General features: G+C 35.8%; 2 protein-coding genes across 3 annotated transcripts; one reads left to right on the top strand and one right to left on the bottom strand.

Moving 5' to 3' along the window:
* Window positions 1-333: 333 nt before the first annotated feature.
* Mms19 (MMS19 nucleotide excision repair protein) lies at window positions 334-18,634 on the bottom strand. Of its 2 annotated transcripts, XM_089637055.1 has the most exons (7): window positions 18,511-18,634; window positions 18,044-18,427; window positions 16,720-17,069; window positions 13,523-14,986; window positions 12,348-12,611; window positions 11,154-11,321; window positions 334-2,564 (listed from the first exon to the last, which is right to left on the bottom strand). In XM_089637055.1, exons 1-7 carry the CDS (start codon window positions 18,599-18,601, stop codon window positions 2,358-2,360), a joined length of 2,928 nt encoding a protein of 975 aa, XP_089493181.1. In that variant the 5' UTR covers window positions 18,602-18,634; the 3' UTR covers window positions 334-2,357. The 2 variants fall into 2 exon arrangements, with proteins under 2 accessions (XP_089493181.1, XP_089493182.1); XM_089637056.1 differs by lacking the exon at window positions 18,044-18,427 and having other exon boundaries at window positions 18,511-18,621.
* Window positions 18,635-20,521: 1,887 nt separating this feature from the next.
* On the top strand, window positions 20,522-22,203 carry COX7B (Cytochrome c oxidase subunit 7B). The gene is made up of 3 exons (XM_089637054.1): window positions 20,522-20,659; window positions 21,134-21,294; window positions 21,983-22,203. Exons 1-3 carry the CDS (start codon window positions 20,617-20,619, stop codon window positions 22,037-22,039), a joined length of 261 nt encoding a protein of 86 aa, XP_089493180.1. The 5' UTR covers window positions 20,522-20,616; the 3' UTR covers window positions 22,040-22,203.
* Window positions 22,204-24,833: the final 2,630 nt, after the last annotated feature.

Genomic DNA, 24,833 nt, shown 5'->3' with positions numbered 1-24,833 from the left:
CCAGGGGACCACGCCCACGCTACCCGAAGTGAAGAAAATGAATTACATATATATAAATATATAGTTTTTTGAATTGTATAAAATAGGTGATTAAATATATATATGTAATTGTTGTTTAAGTGTGGGGGTGTAATGTGTGAATGAAAGAGTATGTGTGCAAGCGAGATGGAATGCTTGCATAGTTAATAAATAGGTATGAAAGGTAGTTCTCGTCCTCTTTTGCCTGTGACAATTCCCCGATTAAATACCACAAGATACCAACCAAAGTGTTCTCCCTTGTACCCACATCGGCATACATCCAAAGGTATCACAGTTGAATATCAGATAATAGCTCATTCCAAAGCTCATGCAAATTTATATACTAACTCAATGATTAATTGTCTGAATTATTATAAGACATACAAGATTTTTTTTGTTCAACATATTTTTATTGTTATCTATTTTGATCAACAAGAATAAGCCCACAAAACTTATCAACATTTATTTTTTGAATTATTCACATATTGTTTGCAACACTAGAATTATCTAACAAGGTTTATATAAATAACAATTTAATTTCTTACCATTTATTTCTTACTAAAATCCTCAATCTATTTAGTTTTTACACATGTATGTACATTCATGTGTACTCGAAAAATGACCACATTCAACATTGTTTCCAAAAATATTTAAAAATTAATTATGGTTACTAGCTGAAGTCCCTGGCATTACCGGACTTACCACAGAGTTTTTCAAAATCAGATGTAGACAATAATTTTCCTCTTCTTTTAAGATCACATGTGCGAAAATTTTATCAAGAAGTATCATAATTATGCTTTAAACGTGGGAAAGAGGGGGTTGGGGTGATTTTCAAAATCTCGTGTAGACAATGACCTTCCTCTTGTTTTAAAGATCAAGTGTGCAATGTTTCATTTATCTCGGAATAAAACTGTAGATTTGTATAACAAACAAAATAGATAGAAGAGGATCAAAGTACATTTTTTTTTATTTTTTACATTAGATACATAAAGGAGACATAACAGTAATAATATAGCATAATGAGAGCATATATTTAAAATGAGTAGGTACAAGTGTTATTACGTTTTGTTGGGTCGAATTTAGTTCCTAGCTAGGCAGATTGCCTGTTCTAAGGAACCAAATGTTAGGAACCAAATTAGTACGAGATATGAAGATATTTATAGATACGAGATATTTTATTAAAAAATATATATATTTAACTAAGCAATTTGTAATATTATAGAGATTCACCACAAAAACTCTCCCGTGGTGAAAAAGGGTATTATTTTCTCATCCCCATTTCAAATCCAATGTGAAAGGGAATTTATTTATATTTTAAGAAAAATAATTACCATTAGTAAAAGTAGAAATTAAAATTTGAAGGATTCAAATAATATGTATACTAGTCCCATCGTACTTACGTACATCATCTTCCTTCTCACACGTTTTGTTTGAAAACAAAAAAGACAGAAGATAGTAGAACGATGACACCACGTACGACCTCTCGCTGGGACTAGTGTAATGAGTTTTGTCAAATAGACCTATATTTGATTTGTGCTTGTTATGAATGTCTACACTGATCCCTCCGAATAATTTTAATTTAAAACAGTGACATGCACTTATTATTTGCTCATATGCAAATAAAGAAATTACACATTTTATTGATTAATCGGTGTTATTTGCTTATGCAGTTGTCATATCATATGTACATATTTCATAAGCCATAATAATAATTCATGTACGTACATACATAATATATGTATGTATTACTGAACAAATTCCAGGATCATTGCATATAAAATATGTACATAATATATGGAATTTGTATGTATTACTGAACAAATTCCAGGATCATTGCATCATTTAAAATAACATTAAATATGTATTTATATATTCTACACCCATACAGGCTTTTACAAATATTTGATATACATAATAATTTAGTGCTACAGTAATCAGGAAATAAAAGTTTGCCATTAGTTACAAAGAATATCAATGCAGAAGAATAGTATTATGCTTAGCTTAGTTATTAATATTATTGAGTTATGTTACTATAGCCTTCTTGTAACTATATTCCATGCATTTGAATACATCTACAATTTATGCAAAATCATTGCCAACTGCATGTAATCTAGGTACAAGTGAGTATCTAAATGACTCAGTCATGATATTGTTGTTGTGATTAAAAAGAATTTTCGATCGAGTAGTTCTACATAGTTGGTGTGTTGAAGGTGATTAGGTTCAATAAATCAGGGCTGTCTATAATACCAACAACAATTTTAAAAATAAAATATATGTATACATACATAGATAAAATTATGATTACTATTTTACAAATGGTTAACTGATAGGAAACGCGTCTATGATTGAATCTTGTCTTCACCTGGCGACCCCACGAGGAACCAGCGAGTTCTGGCCTTGACAGCTACACGCCGCACCAATCTTTTAGGATCGTCTAAGGTTGGTGAAAGCTGAGTTATCATGTCCTCTTTGTAGGGCAGAAGAATCATAGTTGGATAAAAGTTTGCTATGTCAAACAAACACTGCAAACTGCCCATGCGAAGTTTCTGCAAACAAATACCTTAGAATCAGTGGCGGCTCGTCTATGAAGGTCTTTTGGTCAAAGACTTCCCAAAATATGCTACAATAGTATTAATATAAAAAAGGATTTAACGAACTACCCGATTATTAATTTATTTTTAATATTCGTGCATATTCGTACGGTAATAGCGAGTTCCAGCGCCATCTAGCGTCCAAATGAGAAGCTGCTGTATGTACCTAGCGTGGATCACTTCAAGTTTTATCCCAAAGCTATCACCTTTCTTTCTCTTTGCTATACAGACGAAGGAGGTAAACGCTATCATGTCTGACGTATGCTTAGAATCATACAAAATTTATTTTCAAGGGATTTTCGGACATGACCGCGGGGAGATAGAGATATCTACGACCTAAGATTATTAAGGTATTAGAGGGAGATGTGAAAAAATTTCAGTCGTAAGTTTTTTGTATTATAAATGATAGCCATCTTGAACTTGAAATTATGTTTATCTATTGTTGACGTAATTTGTATGGAATAATTTAAAATGTCAAATTCTGTGGATATCATATCGAAAGAAATCGCAAACAATTCATTTATCGTGACAAATGTATTCAAATAAAGTGACAATTAGGTTATGTTACAAGAGAGAAAAATAAAGAGGTTAAAATCAAAAGTTATCATTTTTATCCGTGCATTTGGGTGCAATAAAATGAATGTATAGGTACTTTTGATTTCATTGTTTATTTTTTAAGTCTACTGATAAAAAATTGACTGAGTTTGGAGTTAATACAAATTAAAATTAAAACTAATAATAGGAAAAGATATTTAAAAGAAAAAAAAAACAATAATTAGTTTTGTGTAAATAAATAATCTTAAATTAAACAATATTGTACTACCGGCTTCAGAATAGGTGGGTACCGGGAAATTAGTTACATACATTGGCGTTTTTATAGTATTCACTACGCATTAGCAATATGAATTAACATTTCATATTAATTTTTTTCGATTGACCTTCCACTTTCGGACCCCTGGAACCGCTTCTGCTTAGAATTAATCCCAAATCTCACTGATTCTTTAACCTACTGAATTCCCCTTATCAGCAGAACTACTTGAGAGTAAACATAATATTACGGAAGCATGTTTTATTAAATACAGAAATATTTAAGAATTGAATGAATTGAGAAGAATATTTGGTGGGATTAAATATTTATGGCAGTTCCACAATGTTTCTCCTAGTCCCTTTTCTAATCCTATATTTCAACATACGGTACACTTACAATATTGTTTGACATGTTTAACTTAGGGCTTTAAAGAGTTTGATGCGGCTAAATCTAGAATAGATCGGCTAGATCCTAGGCACCAACATACTTAAACTTTTCTCTAAATATATATAGGGCCAGCTTTGAGCCAAAATGCAAGAGTCCCAATTGCTCCCAACCGTCTACAGCCAGTGAGACAATTGCATCCCCAATCGGGGTGAGGCTGAAGGTAGTGGAGAAGGGAAGGAGATAGGGAAGAGGAAGGTGGGGAAGTACCTGGCTATTCAGATCTGGTCATCTGGTCAAACATGACCAAAGCCATTTCAAACCATTTTTTTTTTACCAAAAATTGCTGATAAGTCACACATATTATATAAAAAGGGAGGAGGGGGAGGAAGGGCGAAAGGTTCAATCCACAGTCAAAGCAATTTTTTTACTTCGTTTAAATTGGCTACTAGCCAGCCCAACGGTGTAAAATTGTAAATAGATGTTTTATAGTAAGAAAAAATGTTTTTTACTGGTTGGTTTTTTCTTTGAATTCTTCTAGCCACCCCCGCACACCCCACAGGATAGGAAAATTTTCAGTTCTCAGATATTCTCCAGCAAAGTATCCGGTAGCTGGAACCATAGTGACAACCCATTCCATGTATCAACCATCTCTTACCAAATAGAAGTAGGTACGTATAACCCGTGTTTCAACGTACGTAAAAGGTGCCACTTATTTGTTTGCATGAACGCAAATTGACTGTAATTATATTATTTCCTTTCAGTTCTCGAACGGTTTATGTATGTGTGCATGACCAACTGCGTAGATATGAGAATAGTACACATGAGTGTGTGCTGCGGTTAAATGCCCGTCGAAAATGACTGATACATGGTAGAGTTACGTCACCTTTATTTTTAAAAAAATGTTGTAGATACTCTAAGTATCGCCCTGGCAAAATACCACAGTTCAGAATAGAAACATTGATTGAAATGGCTTTAGCTTTGTTTGGTGACCAGATCAGAAAAGCCAGGTAGGTAATTTCTAACATTTCACAACCCCTTCACCTCATCATTCATTTCAGCCATACAACATACCCCAATTGGGACTCTTGTGCGCATTCCCATGTCTATTATGGTATAAAAATATCAAAAATGCATTATTTCACAAAACACTCACCCTTGTAATATAATTAGCACAGGATCAGACATTTAAAATAATTACATATTTATTCGTTAATATATTATCGTTATAATGTTTACACAAGTTCCTGTCCGGGGCGACTTATTTCTAGATTTGTAAAACGTTGCATTCAAATATCAACGTAATGAAATGGTGAATGACCACCATATTTTAATTATTGTAATTTTTAGAAAAAATATCTGATAGTATTATTATCCTAATGACTGAAAAGTTTCGGATAGTTGTAAACGAAAGTGGCACCCTCTGTTATATTTAAAAAGAACCGTTGAAGTTTTCAATCAGCAACCCTGATAAGAAAATGTCAAAAAAAAAAATTTAAAAACTTGGAAATTCTCAGTTTCAAAATCTTTTGCCCAATTTATCAGAATTTGTCTTTCCGGTAACAAAAATTTTACAAATGAATAATTTCCAAATTTCACATAACAAAATCAAAAACATAAATGAATTTATAAAAATATCCCGAACAATTTTGGAGCTAAAATTTTCCAATTTTTTACGTTTTTACAGAAAGAATTATTTTTTCGAGAATATTAATTACCAACATGGAAAATTTACTAACCTCATTTAAAAAATGTCTTCCCGATTCATTTTCCGATTTTCACAAGAAATTTTTGGTTTTTAACAAATTCAAAAAGATAAAAGTCTAGTAAAACACAATGTTTTCCAAAGTTAAATTTCAAAATTGAACTCATGAACCCAACTGTCCGACGATATTCCTGTCACGGTTTTGTGACTGCTGCCACCTATTGAACCTACGAACCCAGCTGTTCGACGATATTCCTGTCACTGTTTTGTGACTGCTGCCACCTATTGAACTCATGAACCCAACTGTTCGACGATATTCCTGTCACGGTTTTGTGACTGCTGCCACCTATTGAACCTACGAACCCAGCTGTTCGACGATATTCCTGTCACTGTTTTGTGACTGCTGCCACCTATTGAACTCCTGAACCCAACTGTTCGACGATATTCCTGTCACGGTTTTGTGACTGCTGCCACCTATTGAACTCACGAACCCAACTGTCCGACGATATTCCTGTCACGGTTTTGTGACTGCTGCCACCTATTGAACCTACGAACCCAGCTGTTCGACGATATTCCTGTCACTGTTTTGTGACTGCTGCCACCTATTGAACTCATGAACCCAACTGTTCGACGATATTCCTGTCATGGTTTTGTGACTGCTGCCACCTATTGAACTCACGAACCCAACTGTCCGACGATATTCCTGTCACGGTTTTGTGACTGCTGCCACCTATTGAACTCACGAACCCAACTGTCCGACGATATTCCTGTCACGGTTATGTGACTGCTGCCACCTATTGAACCTACGAACCCAGCTGTTCGACGATATTCCTGTCACTGTTTTGTGACTGCTGCCACCTATTGAACTCATGAACCCAACTGTTCGACGATATTCCTGTCACGGTTTTGTGACTGCTGCCACCTATTGAACTCACGAACCCAACTGTCCGACGATATTCCTGTCACGGTTTTGTGACTGCTGCCACCTATTGAACTCACGAACCCAACTGTCCGACGATATTCCTGTCACGGTTATGTGACTGCTGCCACCTATTGAACTCACGAACCCAACTGTCCGACGATATTCCTGTCACGGTTTTGTGACTGCTGCCACCTATTGAACTCACAAACCCAACTGTTTGACGATATTCCTGTCACGTTTGTTACTGCTGCCACCTATTATTGCCCGATATTATTTTTCAGTATATGATATGTATGTGATAAGTACATTTTTTAACAATTTCTAATAATTGCTGTTGTACATACAATGGGCAAAACTCTATCATCAGGAAACTTTACTAAATTGGTCGAAACCATTGATGTAATTTGGTCAATGGGCGAAGCCCATCTAAAAACTGACTGCAGGGCTTAGTAGCGAAAAACCATATATTAAATATGTTAATGCATCTTTTTTTTTCATTTTTTGAAAACGTTTTTTGTTTTGTAAGTTGAAATTAATAAATTTTTATATCAATACAATTTTATGTTTCTATATACATATTCATAATTATTTTTTCAAGTCTTCGACACAAAATAAGTATTAAACTCTGAATATTATGAAAACATTAATTTACCTACAAATTTTGGTTTATTTCACAGTAAATAAATTTAGTGTTTGCATTATAAAATAAATAAAAAAAAGATATGGAGAAAATACGAAACACATTGTACATAAATAATATTATGTTTACATTGTACAAAAATATCCAGTCACTGTTTATTTTCCTTAATTTATTTTAAAGAATTAACTTTATACTTTGTAGAAACGTGTACAGTGATAAAATTATTATAATTTCCACAGATTTTTGTTCACAAGTACATAGATATTATTGCAAAGTAAAGTGAATACTTTCAATAATATGTACATGTTAAATCATTATTTACATTTTACAATGCATCGTTTAAAAATCGTAGGAATAACAAGTAGGTACTTAATAACCAGTAAAAAATAAAAAAAATCCCGTTTAGATATGAATGAATATCAACTGCTGTAATGTCATCCAATGTCAGAGAAATGCGTGTACATATGTTTTTTTTCAATTAAAAGCGATATTTTCAAATTTCAGTGACAAGGACCTAATAAGCTTGTACCACGGCCAATTTGTCTTGTATTACAGAAAAATTCTGAGATTATCTTCCACAGAAAACATAATATATATTATTTTAAATGAGTACAATATGAAATAACTCAAATTAATCAGATAAAATTTACCTGCGCACGCCAGGATTTGAACCTGTCACCTCCACCTTGTTAGTTGAGAGCCTTACCCCTCAACCACGGAGGCGGCCAAAAGTATCGTTTAAGTAGTAAAGCCAGTGTTTTGTTTTTTAGTTTAGTTGCTTCTGGGAGACACTAGTATTGTTGCACTTACCATGGACCCTCTGTGGGAGCTGAGCTTCACACAGCGAGGAATGAGGGACTGTAGACTGCCGGCAATGTTTGGGTTTTTAGTTTGACAGACTGGGAGTTGCTTCTGGGAGACACTAGTATTGTTGCACTTACCATGGACCCTCTGTGGGAGCTGAGCTTCACACAGCGAGGAATGAGGGACTGTAGACTGCCGGCAATGTTTGGGTTTTTAGTTTGACAGACTGGGAGTTGCTTCTGGGAGACACTAGTATTGTTGCACTTACCATGGACCCTCTGTGGGAGCTGAGCTTCACACAGCGAGGAATGAGGGACTGTAGACTGCCGGCAATGTTTGGGTTTTTAGTTTGACAGACTGGGAGTTGCTTCTGGGAGACACTAGTATTGTTGCACTTACCATGGACCCTCTGTGGGAGCTGAGCTTCACACAGCGAGGAATGAGGGACTGTAGACTGCCGGCAATGTTTGGGTTTTTAGTTTGACAGACTGGGAGTTGCTTCTGGGAGACACTAGTATTGTTGCACTTACCATGGACCCTCTGTGGGAGCTGAGCTTCACACAGCGAGGAATGAGGGACTGTAGACTGCCGGCAATGTTTGGGTTTTTAGTTTGACAGACTGGGAGTTGCTTCTGGGAGACACTAGTATTGTTGCACTTACCATGGACCCTCTGTGGGAGCTGAGCTTCACACAGCGAGGAATGAGGGACTGTAGACTGCCGGCAATGTTTGGGTTTTTAGTTTGACAGACTGGGAGTTGCTTCTGGGAGACACTAGTATTGTTGCACTTACCATGGACCCTCTGTGGGAGCTGAGCTTCACACAGCGAGGAATGAGGGACTGTAGACTGCCGGCAATGTTTGGGTTTTTAGTTTGACAGACTGGGAGTTGCTTCTGGGAGACACTAGTATTGTTGCACTTACCATGGACCCTCTGTGGGAGCTGAGCTTCACACAGCGAGGAATGAGGGACTGTAGACTGCCGGCAATGTTTGGGTTTTTAGTTTGACAGACTGGGAGTTGCTTCTGGGAGACACTAGTATTGTTGCACTTACCATGGACCCTCTGTGGGAGCTGAGCTTCACACAGCGAGGAATGAGGGACTGTAGACTGCCGGCAATGTTTGGGTTTTTAGTTTGACAGACTGGGAGTTGCTTCTGGGAGACACTAGTATTGTTGCACTTACCATGGACCCTCTGTGGGAGCTGAGCTTCACACAGCGAGGAATGAGGGACTGTAGAATGCCGGCAATGTTTGGGTTTTTAGTTTGACAGACTGGGAGTTGCTTCTGGGAGACACTAGTATTGTTGCACTTACCATGGACCCTCTGTGGGAGCTGAGCTTCACACAGCGAGGAATGAGGGACTGTAGACTGCCGGCAATGTTTGGGTTTTTAGTTTGACAGACTGGGAGTTGCTTCTGGGAGACACTAGTATTGTTGCACTTACCATGGACCCTCTGTGGGAGCTGAGCTTCACACAGCGAGGAATGAGGGACTGTAGACTGCCGGCAATGTTTGGGTTTTTAGTTTGACAGACTGGGAGTTGCTTCTGGGAGACACTAGTATTGTTGCACTTACCATGGACCCTCTGTGGGAGCTGAGCTTCACACAGCGAGGAATGAGGGACTGTAGACTGCCGGCAATGTTTGGGTTTTTAGTTTGACAGACTGGGAGTTGCTTCTGGGAGACACTAGTATTGTTGCACTTACCATGGACCCTCTGTGGGAGCTGAGCTTCACACAGCGAGGAATGAGGGACTGTAGACTGCCGGCAATGTTTGGGTTTTTAGTTTGACAGACTGGGAGTTGCTTCTGGGAGACACTAGTATTGTTGCACTTACCATGGACCCTCTGTGGGAGCTGAGCTTCACACAGCGAGGAATGAGGGACTGTAGACTGCCGGCAATGTTTGGGTTTTTAGTTTGACAGACTGGGAGTTGCTTCTGGGAGACACTAGTATTGTTGCACTTACCATGGACCCTCTGTGGGAGCTGAGCTTCACACAGCGAGGAATGAGGGACTGTAGACTGCCGGCAATGTTTGGGTTTTTAGTTTGACAGACTGGGAGTTGCTTCTGGGAGACACTAGTATTGTTGCACTTACCATGGACCCTCTGTGGGAGCTGAGCTTCACACAGCGAGGAATGAGGGACTGTAGACTGCCGGCAATGTTTGGGTTTTTAGTTTGACAGACTGGGAGTTGCTTCTGGGAGACACTAGTATTGTTGCACTTACCATGGACCCTCTGTGGGAGCTGAGCTTCACACAGCGAGGAATGAGGGACTGTAGACTGCCGGCAATGTTTGGGTTTTTAGTTTGACAGACTGGGAGTTGCTTCTGGGAGACACTAGTATTGTTGCACTTACCATGGACCCTCTGTGGGAGCTGAGCTTCACACAGCGAGGAATGAGGGACTGTAGACTGCCGGCAATGTTTGGGTTTTTAGTTTGACAGACTGGGAGTTGCTTCTGGGAGACACTAGTATTGTTGCACTTACCATGGACCCTCTGTGGGAGCTGAGCTTCACACAGCGAGGAATGAGGGACTGTAGACTGCCGGCAATGTTTGGGTTTTTAGTTTGACAGACTGGGAGTTGCTTCTGGGAGACACTAGTATTGTTGCACTTACCATGGACCCTCTGTGGGAGCTGAGCTTCACACAGCGAGGAATGAGGGACTGTAGACTGCCGGCAATGTTTGGGTTTTTAGTTTGACAGACTGGGAGTTGCTTCTGGGAGACACTAGTATTGTTGCACTTACCATGGACCCTCTGTGGGAGCTGAGCTTCACACAGCGAGGAATGAGGGACTGTAGACTGCCGGCAATGTTTGGGTTTTTAGTTTGACAGACTGGGAGTTGCTTCTGGGAGACACTAGTATTGTTGCACTTACCATGGACCCTCTGTGGGAGCTGAGCTTCACACAGCGAGGAATGAGGGACTGTAGACTGCCGGCAATGTTTGGGTTTTTAGTTTGACAGACTGGGAGTTGCTTCTGGGAGACACTAGTATTGTTGCACTTACCATGGACCCTCTGTGGGAGCTGAGCTTCACACAGCGAGGAATGAGGGACTGTAGACTGCCGGCAATGTTTGGGTTTTTAGTTTGACAGACTGGGAGTTGCTTCTGGGAGACACTAGTATTGTTGCACTTACCATGGACCCTCTGTGGGAGCTGAGCTTCACACAGCGAGGAATGAGGGACTGTAGACTGCCGGCAATGTTTGGGTTTTTAGTTTGACAGACTGGGAGTTGCTTCTGGGAGACACTAGTATTGTTGCACTTACCATGGACCCTCTGTGGGAGCTGAGCTTCACACAGCGAGGAATGAGGGACTGTAGACTGCCGGCAATGTTTGGGTTTTTTTTCTCAATGAGGAAAGATAACGTAGCCAGCGTGGTGAGGAGAAGCTCCTGTTCGGTAAAGTCTAGAGATTCTATCAATATGGATGAGATCTGAAATATTAAAAATATTTGAAACAGATGATTTTGAGGATTATTTGTTATCTAATGACAAAAAAAACTTAATTTCAAAGCATCTCTAAAACGATAGTTTTTTGAGTAAAGATTATATAATTTAGAATGAATCATCAAATTTAATAATTAATTTTGCAATCATTTCAGCAATAATTTTGGCGTTGAAAGCAATAACTGTCTTTGATAATGGCATTGACAACAATAAATAAATAAATATGTACCCTCCAGCGTTTGAGGGTCATATATGACCGGGTGTCTATATTTTATAAAGGTATTTTTATCTTTTTTATATCATGCAGAAATACTTTTTTTTATGTTAGAAAGAGAGATAATAATTCTTTCCAGTTTGCCTCAAATATTTTTACTGAAATCCATTAATAAAATCCTGAAAATAGGCAAAATGAATAATTCATATTTCGCGCAGCTATCTTAACAATTGGCTTAACTTTAAAAATTATTTCTTATTTTTTATTGTATGAACGAGATAAAAGTGAAAATACAGTTTTCTTCCAAATTCCTTAAACAAAATGAATGTGTTTTCAAAATATCGAGTTCCTGCAATTTTTCTATGATTGGAGTAACAATTTAAGTAAAAATGTGGTTAGCGTTTTTGACACGTTTGATATTGAAATTTTATTTTTCAAAAATAGTAATATTTATTTTAAATGCGTACACCTGAAAGTTAATTTTATCTAATTTCTAAAGCAGTATTTACGGAAAATTAAAAAATAAGATGTATATAGCACATTTGAAATACACAGAAAACATTGCAAACTGTACGAAAGTGATGCAAGTACTGAAGAGTTAACTTTTTAATTAAATCCATACCAAAGTACCAATAACACAAAATTTACTTGTATAAAATCCAACCTTACTTACAATAATTTGTGAAATAATGAACAGATATTATAGCATCCATTGAATTTTTTATTAAAGCAAATCAAAGAATAAAAACGAAAACAACCTTCATCTTTTTACATCTAAACATTATTGATTAGAACTAACCTTTGCTGATTCCATTTGAAGAACTGTTTTGGAGACAGACTGTATAATATATGCCCACGCCAGCAAGTATGGCTCCCGATTGACAGCAACTGTTAGATTCCCAGCTTTGTGCAGGAATAGCTGAAACACTTTCTGTCGATACAATAAGCCGACACTGCAGAAGCAATCGGTATTCAACGCTTCTAAACTGTCAGCCATTATTAATTTAAAACCTTTGGCTGCGTCCAGTCCCCATTTTGCATCAGTGATTATTTTATCGGTAATCTGAAAAAAAAAGGAGAATGTTAAAAGTTATAATTTAAAATGTTGAACGAACAATGATGATGTTTTGAAAAGAACAAGAATCTGCATTTTATTTTTAAAACTTCAAATTAACACCACTGTATGGCAGTTAGCTGGACAAAATAAATTGATTTACAGACGAACAAACATGAATGTCGAATTATACCCAGGAATAACAATGAATGGTTCAAAAATGTCGCACCTGGGTGGTTTAAATCTGAAAGATTACACTGATGCTGGGAAATCATATGTACACATCTGATAAAGGAGTTGTAAATCCAGCGAAACAGCCACCAAAGAAGTGAGAATAATTATGAAATATTACAAATACATAAGGTATTTTTTTAGACTTAGTTACGTTCTCAGAAAAAAACAACGCTGTACGGCACACATTGTTTTCGTATAAAATTTTTATTCGCAAGAACACTACAAGGTACATGCTGCTCGTCATTATTCCCTTATACAAATTTTAGTTTATTGATTTACTAATTAATTTGATTATTTTTATAATAAATCATTATTTAATTGTGTTCACCATTTGAATAACTGCATATTTGTGTTAAAATAAATTAACAAAATCTCTTATTAATAATTTTTTGTACGCATTTTGTAAGTGAGTAATGAATAAAATTATCATTGCAACGACTTCAATTATTGCAACATTGATTAGCATCCCCATATCTTATTTTGTTAGTCGATAATAAATAGATTACCTTTCTAATTTTATTAGTCGATAATAAATAGATTACCTTTCTTATTTTATTAGTCGATAATAAATAGATTACCTATCTTATTTTGTTAGTCGATAATAAATAGATTATCTTTCTTATTTTATTAGTCGATAATAAATAGATTACCTTTCTTATTTTATTAGTCGATAATAAATAGATTACCTTTCCAAGCCAATATGATGAGTCCGGGTGCCCGCTTTGTAAAAGGCTTTTAGTTATCCAAGACTGCAATGAAATAACGTTTGAACTGATTGATTCATTAACACATCCTTCATCCATTATTGTACTGAGATTCTCTTTTATTTTGCCGTATTGATCGGAGAAGGCCTCTTCCTTGCCATGTTTGTTCATAATATTGGCAATTAATAAACACGATTTGTATCGGATAAAAGATTCTTGTTCATTCAATGCCAGATCCACAGCTCGAGATAAAACTTCATCGGTCTGAATAAGTTTAGCATCTTGCCGGGTAGAATTCAGCAAGGCTTCGATAAGGAATATGTATTTACTATTAACAGATAATTGGTTCATGTAAATAGGCACATATAATTCCAAGACTTGGGACTGCACATTGCTTTCTAATGTCTTCATGATTCTTATAATTAATTTCGACACGCAGTTCAGTACTTCTGCGTTATTTTGCTTCATATTTTGATCAGCCCATTCCATAATATACTTTATAAGATTGTATTTTATTTGCATTTCACATATTTTATTGTCGGTGTACATTATTTTATTGTCAAAATTTTTTAATAATATTGTTATCAGGATATGAGCTTTAGAATCATGTTCGTTAAATATACTAAGAATTTTTGTCACAATAGGTTCACTAAATATATTGATACTTGACAAAGTGCACAACATGTCTAATCTTTTCTCCAACAAACTTTTATTGTCAATAATTTGGTCGAAATTCAATTTATCTTGCACATAACCTGAATACAATTTTGGGTCTTTCTTGGCCAATTCAAGAAGGCACTTTTTACTAGAATCTGCCAAAGATTCAATGGAGGAACTATGAATATTTTGGTCAAGTATTTGGCACATGATAGTTATTTCACTGGGTAGAATTATATCCGCCACCACAGCTATGGTGTTTAAACTACAAACTTTTAAATCGTCATTGGAACTATTCATTGCGTTTATACACATCGTTGGAATCTGTGTAAAGTGATGTGACATCTGTGAAAGAAGATTCCAACTAATACAAGATTCAAATACACAGGCGAACCATTCCAATGATGAAACTTGTAGAGATTCATCCAGATTCAAGTGATAGTGAACAATCAAGAGTGGCACAACATTTTCTATGATGAAAATACATGATTTTTCTGATGCATTCGCTATTGTTAAGAACACTCTCAACGGTAGTTCCAGGGTGTTTTTTGTTTTGCCATCAGCTAGTAATAGTTTCATTGTGATTAGTATTTTATTTAAAAAGGATTTTCCTATGTTGGGTTGTGACAGATCTGAGCACAAGTTGTTGAGCAAGGCCAGAAGACCGTTGTGAGCCGCTTGCACCATGTCTGAGTCTGTTTTATTGGCTAGTTCTAACTGCAGCATAGCCCAAATAGTTTGAAGATGGAGATCATAACTTTCAGCGGGAAATACACTGCAACTTTCTTTCTGTAAATGAAGAAATAAAAAATTAACACACCTATCTAAAAGAAACATGTACCCCACATTTGGAACCTGAGTTTAAATAATTTTATTTATGTATTCAACAAAGTCACCTTTCAAAGATCCATCAAACTTAACAACTAACATCACAACGGTGACTGACAGAACCATTGATGTATACACACTAGATCGATAATTACCGCGTCAAAGCATTGCCACTGCAATTAAGGCCACAGCCAACTTTGCCGCTAACGCCAGTTCAGTGCTCAGTGAGATGCCGACCGAGTTAAACCGAGCGACACGCCGTCAAAACTATTTCCAAAATGGGTAAATGCGTCGTTAAAGAATGCAATTCAAGGTCACAAAAACATAATAAATCATGCGGAATTACTTTCCACTCGTAAGTTTAATGTTTACATATTCACATTAAGTTAAAAAACGCTAAAATTGGAATAAAATACCGAATACTATAAATATAGGTTCAGTGTTGCCACTGAAAATTCGTTTTGGTTTTCCCACATTAATGGGAGAATACATAATTTATGGAATAAGTTACTATGGAGGTAACCTCTGATTTTAAATATTTTTGAAATAATATTAAATTATATTTTAATCTTCGTACAAAAGAATTCTTTAATCTTATTTTAGTTTATTAATGAATAATCCAGTAATTATATTTTTTTACGTATTTTATATTAATAATTTTGCAGTGTACCTAAAGATCCAGCACGCCGTGAGAAAAGGGTGGAAATTATTCGATTACTTAGAAAAAAGACAGACTGGCTGTCTACTAAATCTACAGTCATTTGTTCGAAACACTTCCGGGATCAAGACAAGCTAAGACCAAAAAGAGATGTTTGAGTATTGTATGCTAGGTATAATACAAAATATTGGAACAAAAAATGTCTTTATTATTTAATTAATTATGCTTACTTTTAGTCATATAATAAAAAAAACATATTAAAATAATTTTAATTAGTTTATCTTATTACAAACTAACTTTAAAAAAAACACTCTATTTTATTGCTTATGTCGGGTAAAATTTCAAATGGTAGGCAACACTGACGCGCCAACGCAGGTTTGTGTTTCTGTCTTTGTCTAATCGTAGCGGCAGCATTGTACTCGTGACTTGTGTAAGTGAGACAAATATATGTTAACTTTAAAATGTTTATTGGTTTCAAAGCTACGTCGTCGAGGTTTTAGAGTAGTTATGCTTTTTTTGACGCGCGGTAATGAAGCTTGCTTCTCTATTTATATAACTCAATGGACAGAACTAACAATACGTATATGTAGTAAAAATTAAAAAATAACATGTTTGAAATTAATATGCACATTTAGGCAGTAAAATTGTGGTGGAACAATATAAAATTAAATCTTTTACTTTTCGTACATCCCTGTTTAATTGGTAACAATATGGGGTGTACACAAAAAGTGTACACCCCATATTGTTACATAAAGTGTTAAGTTGAAAAAATCATTCGAATATTTTTGGCTCTGTGGGATCAAATCAAATATGCAGACTATTATTTCGGAGGCCACGAGAGAGACAGTTAAAGAATTTAGAGTGAAAAGGCAAAACTGGGTAAAGACAATTTTTGTGTCGTATAAAAAAAACATTTTTCATAACTGGTACTAGCAGTTGAATTATAATTAGTATTACAAATAGATAATTATATTACATGACTCAGTGTAAAATATTTTTCAAGATAGAAGTAATTTATACACTTTTGTCAACTTACAAGGAGTTTTAGTGAATCTAACTTAGCCATCCTCAGTTTGGAGTCTAGTTTCTCCAGCAAGAGTGACAGACAAAACTCAGCAAAGGCGGGAGTAGCACAAAGACAAGCACACAGCCGGTCAGCCAAATCATTCCTGGTGATTGCGTTTGGATCATCCGGAGGGGAGTTGAAATCTACTGGGTAGTAGCAGGCTATGACTTCAAACATCTCCTCAGATAAGTGGCCCAGAGGAATAGACTTGAGGAATGTGGGGAGGATGGTGAAGAGAAGCATCAAGTTACGAGGATCTCTCTCTCCGTCCATTGCGGCGATCACTCCATACACAAGGTCGGGGCCCATGGCTTTAAGTTCTGCAAGAAAAAAATAGTATTAGTACTCGAATTACTAGAGATCAATCTGAAAATCATACTTTAGATTGTGTACGGATGTCTGGATATCAGACATATGAACATCTAGTATCTCGATGCGCGCTCTAAAATCATGTACTTGAATGTGTATGAATGTCTGGATTTCTGATATGTATGGATTTGTAGTACCTAAAAGCGCGCTCTTAAATCATACATTTGCTTGGAATAAACTCCCTCCGGAACTAAGATCCATAACAAATCCAACAGAATTCAGGTCTAAACTAAAAACTTACCATTTTAAGCTGTCATACCCTTAAATTAAATATACCATTCGTGAGAGAAAGTCCAGTTATATTAAATTTTCCAATTATGTCCTAAATTTCACTAATAAACAATTTGATAATGTTAATTAAGTGTTAATCTCAAGTGACCTACCAGGTAAGTATTGTACTGTATATTATCTCCATAAATAGTTAGTAATAACATAGATCACTGTAGAAATGTATTATAAATTTGTACAGCGCCCTTGAGGTAATTTTGCACAAAAACAGCGCTATACAAATCATCCAATTATTATTATTTGGGTGTATTCGAATGTCCGATATGTATGGATTTCTAATTCCTCGAAGCGCGCCATCAAAAGGATGGATAAGGTTGAATTCGATGTATTTAATAGAAAAACTCAATGTTTTTGGACAAGAATAGATGCATTTGGAAATCATGGAAGTAACTGATATACATTGGCTATTCTGACAATGGACAAACCATTTAAAACAGTGCTGTGATTACTTGTGATTCTGCATTTATTCTAGTCAAGTAATAATTTTATCTTTATATTATCAACGTTCCATCACCCCCTTCTTTGTCAGGTATATGGAAGCAGTCATTATAAAGTTACATTTATTTACCAACCCTCTCATTAGATTTATACTTAAAACCCACATCTTTAAATTTAGAAGATATTTTTAACAAATTACCTTGGTTATGACTTTGTAAAAATGTGTTAATAATGGAGTAGATATGGTGCCTATCCGTTCGAACCTGTTGCTGACACGGTACATTATTATATATAGACATAAGGAACTGACTCGGAGCATCATTTGGTAGATTCTTCATTTTAGATAGGGCTACTACTCCCTCTAAAACTGGCGGTATCACCCGATGATTGTCTTTCAATCTGTCGACGTAAAAGCTTGAGATAAACATCAGTTGGGCCTCGGTCAGGTAATCCTTTGGTAGAAAAAACAGCACTTTTGAGAAGAAACACATCCCTCTGGCTCTGAATTCTGGATTAACATCTGTCAAGACACCAGAAAGACGCTCCACCAATACCGTAATGTCCACTTTATTGTCGAAAACATCTAAAATTAAAATAAACATAACCACAATTATATTAGCTTCTCAATTTCATTAATCGGTACAATAAAATCAATATTTTGGTCACCTTTTACTACGAGTTCGGCATTTTCGTGGAAGTTATCATTCTCTTTGATCGCTGTTGATAATTCATCAGTTAACCAAACGGATGAGGACATGATGTTTATCAGTACCTTACTTCCTCAATGACAGCAATGGACAGCAACATAAATATACCACTCTCTAGATCGATATCTTCGGGCTTTTTGTATGTAACGGAATTATACAGTACTTAACCACAGATATACAAGCAGCATACAAGCAGTACCTACCGTGCGGAGCAGAGCAGTAGACAAGGTAGAGGAAACTCAAGGCCATTTTAAAAAAGATGCGACCATAGACAACATAATTGCTCTCAGCCTACTCTATTCATTCACTAGCCCAAAAAAACTATTATAAAAATAAAAATGTCCTTGAAGCAGAAAAATGTCGAAATGTTTTCCAAGGGCAAGGTTCATCTGACTAAGAAAATAAACTTTTACAGTGCATTTCCTTGAGATGAAACTTGTTAATCTGAGAAGAAGAAACCCAAAATGACAAGAAATTTGCAAAAACACTGAAGAAAATTTCCAAAACATGATTGTCCGACAGTATGACGAAGAATTCCGACATTTTTCAGCCTCATGAACTCATGGTTACATATGTTTAAAAATCTTTAATTTCACCAAAACAATAAGATAATACAGGATAACACTAATCAATAACATGAATAAGTTTATCGATATAATAAATAACATTTATACGTTGTGGAGGAAGACATATGCCAAGTATGAAGCATTGTTCAAAAAACCGAACGAATAACTGTCAATTCACTTTAAACTTGAACTTACGTAGGTAGGTTGAATATATGTTTGTAACTCGCTAACACTATACTGGCTTATATTGTATTTTTATCACGAACAACTTTAACACGCAATATTTTCGACGGAAATGATAGTATTTCGGCAGCAAATGACAACCCGCGTGTATAAATAAACCACACTCATTTTGTTTGAATGATTTCAAACTGTCAGACGGCAAAATTCCGTCATCTCTTTCTGTTACACGAGTCATTATGGTAGAGAGCGAGAGATCAAACCAATCCTTCTTTTCTCACCAATGAGATCTGAGCTTATAGCCATATTATTCGTTTTCTATAAGAATTTTGAGGTGGGCGTGGCAGTTTCAAATGAGTTTCAAGGCCAAAGCTTAGTTAAATGCCCCTGGACAGCAATGTCAAAATTATGAACATCATACATTCCATAGAACTTCATTTCATGCCTTCATAAACCTTCATGGACCTAAAATGTCAAAATTTAAAAATAAATTCATATTACTCTATGATTTTAGTTGTGCCATAACTAAATATCAGAATTTCCCAAATGATGTATTTTTTTAGATACCTACTGGAGATTTATAACGTTTCGCATCGTACTAGTAATGTATGAAAGTGAGCGGAAGTGAGTGGGAGGCATAGAATTGGCCGAGAAAGGATAAAAGTAGACTGAATTCTGTTGAAATGAGATAAATGAGGCCTATGTGTGGTAAAACCTCATATGATCGTTTGAGAAATGTAGAGATCCGCAAAGAGTGCAAGGCTGATGTAAGCCAAATGAGTAAGATTAAGAAAGGGACGCTTACATGGTTTGGGCATGTAGAGCGAATGAGCGAAGAAAGGAGTGAAAGGAGAATATACAATGCAAATGCGAATGGTAGCAGAAGTCGGGGACGCCCGAGAAAGACATGGCACGATCAAGTGAATCAGATACTGGAGTCGGGCCATGTCAAGAGTCAAAATAATAGGAGAGTATGTATGAGTGTGAATGAGGCAAGAAGTGTGTGCCAAGACCGAGTTGTTTGACGGTCCGTCCTCTCTGTTTACTCCTGTGGAAACGGCGTGATGGTTAGTTAGTCACATCGCACTGTCTGTGGACACCTTTAGATCAATGTGAACTTTTCAAAAATCAAATGTTAATACTGCATAATAGCCTTTATTTTTGAATGCGTAAAGCTTATTTTAGAATGGTGGTAATATTTCGAATTAGCACCGAACATCTCGACTCCCGTTTTTATTCCATAGATTTATTATTTCGTTCGACAGTTCGATTTTCTCGAGTTCGATTATTAATTTCTAAAACTCTCAAATTTTATAAAAATGCAGGCAGCACGACCACTTGTGAGGGCTGTTTCTCAGCAAGGTAAACCAATAAATAAAGTATTTATTGAAATATCTAGCCCTTTCACTGAAATCAGCTACTAAAATATTACTTTTATTGTAATTTTCGTTATCTTGTAAGGTGGATGTTTTCCGAAAAAACCTTATTTATCGGTTTCCCATCTACCACGCGCCAATAAAAGAACATAATTGTATGATTAAAGTCATTCCGAACGGTTAAAACTATCTATCGCCCCCCTTATTTGTAATTACGCGTATTATGTAACTCTCATAACCCTACCGCTCTATTGTCACTTTCAATGGATAATTTTTTTACCTTATTTAAGATTGGTTCCATTTTCAATATTTATTTAAATAAGAATGAGTTGCCTTGCGCATATTTTTTTTTACTGATTGTCTACCGTATTTTCTAATGACTCTGTTATTTTAGTTCCATAATACAGCATAAAATATGATATTTCTAACTGGGTACTGATGCTATGATAAATGTTTGCAGTCCGTTCTTACCACGGCCCCCCTTCCAACTTTGTGCCCCCGCACATGAACGAGCTACCAGTCCCCTGTGGATCGTGGAAGGAGGCCCATGCAGCTAAGAACCGTTACTACAACACTGTTCTGGTCGCTGGAATCACTTTCGCCACTTTCTCATTCATTGTTGTAAGTGCATGCTCATGTATCATGATTTAATTTACCAATTTCTACTGTTGCTACTGAACTTAGAATAAAACGGCGTGATAAACATAACCTAAGTGAAATTAATGCAAAAATAAATTTATAGCAACAGGAACACATCTTTATTTTTCCTTGAGAAGCTAGTAAGATCTTGGTCATGATCAAACAGCACTGATCTTGTTAAATATTATCATGGTTGAATAAAATTACATTCAAAGTTATTTGGAGAACTTATGTTTTTTAGCCAGTTAGTGGATGAGTGATCCAATGCGTTGGGTTCCCACCGGAGTCGCAGGTTCAATCTGCTAGCTAATACAATTTGTATGTTTAACTGTTGCTTGACCGCTGGTAACTGTTTGAATGTCATCAAATTTCAATGTTAATTTTCAAGTTCTGTGAGAGTTGTTTTTATATCTTTATGGGCCAGTTGCTTCACAAAACTGTAATAATAACAGAACTTGAATAGAGCTTTCACAGAACTTCAAAATTTGATGATTTGTTCAAAATCTGCGAAACAACCCGTCCTTAGAGCGGGAAGACATTCTAAACTCAAATCTGAATTCAGTTCCTATAGGGAAGTAAAGAGAGAGAGACAGGAAATGGTATTGTGTTATTATTAGGACACCCCATGACATTATTGTATAATCTGTAATAAATTTTCTCTATTTCGCAGGGTAAATCTTCCGGATTGTTCTACTTCAATTACAACCCCCCGCAGTCCATCGATTAAATCCAACTCACCACCCATTGATTGCATCACACCATAGGGAATGTGGAATATTATTTTATGTTCTTGTTGTACAATTTATAATTTAGTATTATAGTCTTTCTCTTCAGGCAAATGCAATGTGATTAAAATTGCTAACTTAATAAATATAAATCTATAAAACCAGACTATTTACTTTTATTTTTGGCAATTTCAAACCTTTTCTCGGAGAAGAATATCGTAGGTGTAAGTCCAATACTGCAGAAGATTCATTTGTAAAAATGTCCAGGAGGGACAAAAAACTATCTATGGATATATGTACATGCTCTTGCTTGCTTAAGTATTGTGGATGGTTCATTTGCAGTATTGGCAATTTAACTTTTTCGCCGCTACGCGCATCAATTCATGCGAAAATAATTCGTGCCCCCCACGCTACGCGCATCATATCATGCGTTTCACTTTAGCGGCTTGATACTACGTAAATACGCGACGAATTTAGCAGATAACTGAACCAAAAAATAGTTCAATCCTTTTTCTTACTGACATCTGGCGTTTGCTGGTTAAAATATAATAAATTGTTTACATAAAACATTGTGAAAGCGATGATTCGTTAAATCTTCATTCAGTCATTTGAATGTCGCGCCGCTGAATCGTTGTGTCATCCATAGTATTTCTTAGGTGATCTAATCTGCTTTGATGGACTTATGCGTCGATGTAAAATATTGACCGATTTCTATTTTGCGAATCTTTTTAAGTAATTTATTTTTCTGTGATACATTAGTTTGTTTGTGAACTTAAGTGACGTGACGTGTTTTAAAAATAGTTATTTTACTCGAGACTTTTTGATTGACTTTCGTTTGTTTGTGAACTTTTACGTGACGTGTTTTAAAAATAGTTATTTTACTCAAGACTTTTTGATTGAATTTATTTTGTGATTTTATTTCTAAATTTTGTGGACAACCTAAATAGTAATTTATCTGTCTATATTTATAGGCTTACCGTTTATATATCAAAATTGAACTCCCTTAAAAATGGCAAACCCCAGTCTTACGGAAGACGAAATTTATGAAACATTTTTAGACATGGACTCTGATTTAGAAATAAGTGAAGATGATCAAGATATACCAATTACTGAAGAAGTTAGTGACAGTGAAATAAACGCCCCCGGGACAAGCCAAGATCATGAATCTCGTACACCTAACTTAGACTATACCGTAAATGCAGACTGCTTTTCTTCTTGGACCTCTGGTCCATTTATTCCAATAGTTCATGAATTTGATGATTTTGTGTCAGGTTTTGATCCATCCACTTTATTTTCTGGTAATTCATCAGAAATTGACTTTTTTGAATACTTCTTGAACAAAGAAATAGTGACAAAAATGGTGATCGAAACTAATCGATATTACATAGCCACCATATCAAAACAAGAACCTTCCCAAAAATCCAGACTTCGTAAATGGGTTGACACATCTGTCGAAGAAATGTCCTTTTATTTTGCACTGTTAATGTTAATGACGAGAAACCGACATCTTACTATCGAAGAACACTGGTCCACTGACCCATTGCTCGCTAGTACAATTTTCGGAAAAACCATGTCTAGGGATCGTTACGAAATTATATTGCGAATGTTACACTTCTCAAACCCCGACACACAAATTCCTGGTGACCGACTTTACAAAATTAAAATCCTAACTGACCATACCCGAAAAATGTTCAAAAAAACTTTGATACCTTATGAAAATTTATGCATCGATGAGAGCATAATTGTTTTCAAAGGGCGTTTAATTTTCAAACAATATATACCATCCAAACGTCACCGGTTTGGAATTAAAATGTTTGTATTGTGTGACGTGAAGACGGGTTTTATATTAGACTTCATTATTTATTGTGGCAAAGGGACTGACATAACTGACTCTGAATGTCTCGGAGTTTCGGGGGCTGTAGTAACGACACTACTTCAAGATTATTTAAATAAAGGACATAATCTTTTTATTGATAATTGGTACAGTAGCCCTCAACTATATGATTTTCTCCATACTAACAAAACCAATGCATGTGGTACGGTGCGGAAGACACGAAAAGGCATGGCAAAATTTAATAAACTTAAAAAGGGTGAAATGAAAGCACAACATCGTGGACCTCTGTTGGCTTTAAAGTGGTGCGATAAAAGAGAAGTTCACATGCTAACAACCTTACATGACGACTCCATGGACATGACGGAAAAAGTTGATTGGAAAACTCGTCAACCAATTATGAAACCCAAGTGCGTTCTAGACTATAATAAGTGTATGGGTTCTGTTGACAAAGTGGACTTAATGTTAAGTAGTATTAATTGCCTGCGAAAAACAATTAAGTGGTATAAAAAAGTGGCCTTCCATATTATTGATCTGTATTTATTGAACTCTCATGTAGCTTTTAAATCAATTACAAATAAAAATGTTAGTTTAGCAGATTTCCAATTAGCCGTAATACGACAATTATTGCAAAAATATCATGAAACTTCCCGATCTGAGCCTCATTCTCGCTCTTCACACGATTTACCTCTGAGACTAACTGCTAAGGCATTAGCAAAACATATGCCCCACCCAATAAAGGGAAATAATTCTCAAAAACTTCACCGAGCCTGCCGAGTGTGTGCCATTTCTAAAAAAAGGAAAATGTCCCAGTATAAATGCCCAGAGTGCGATGTGACATTGTGTGTGTGGCCATGTTTTAGAAACTACCATGAAAAACAAAACTTATAAATATTTCTCCTCGTGTTAACTTTTTATTAAAACTTTATTTGTTAGTAGATATAATAATAAAAATAATTGTGTTT

Source organism: Hesperophylax consimilis, chromosome 11, assembly GCF_061612785.1.
Source record: "Hesperophylax consimilis isolate HC1 chromosome 11, BYU_Hcon_1.0, whole genome shotgun sequence".
Taxonomy (NCBI): Eukaryota; Metazoa; Arthropoda; class Insecta; order Trichoptera; family Limnephilidae; genus Hesperophylax; species Hesperophylax consimilis.
The sequence above is the reverse complement of the archived record's forward strand: the minus strand, read 5'-3'. Positions and strand labels throughout refer to the sequence as shown.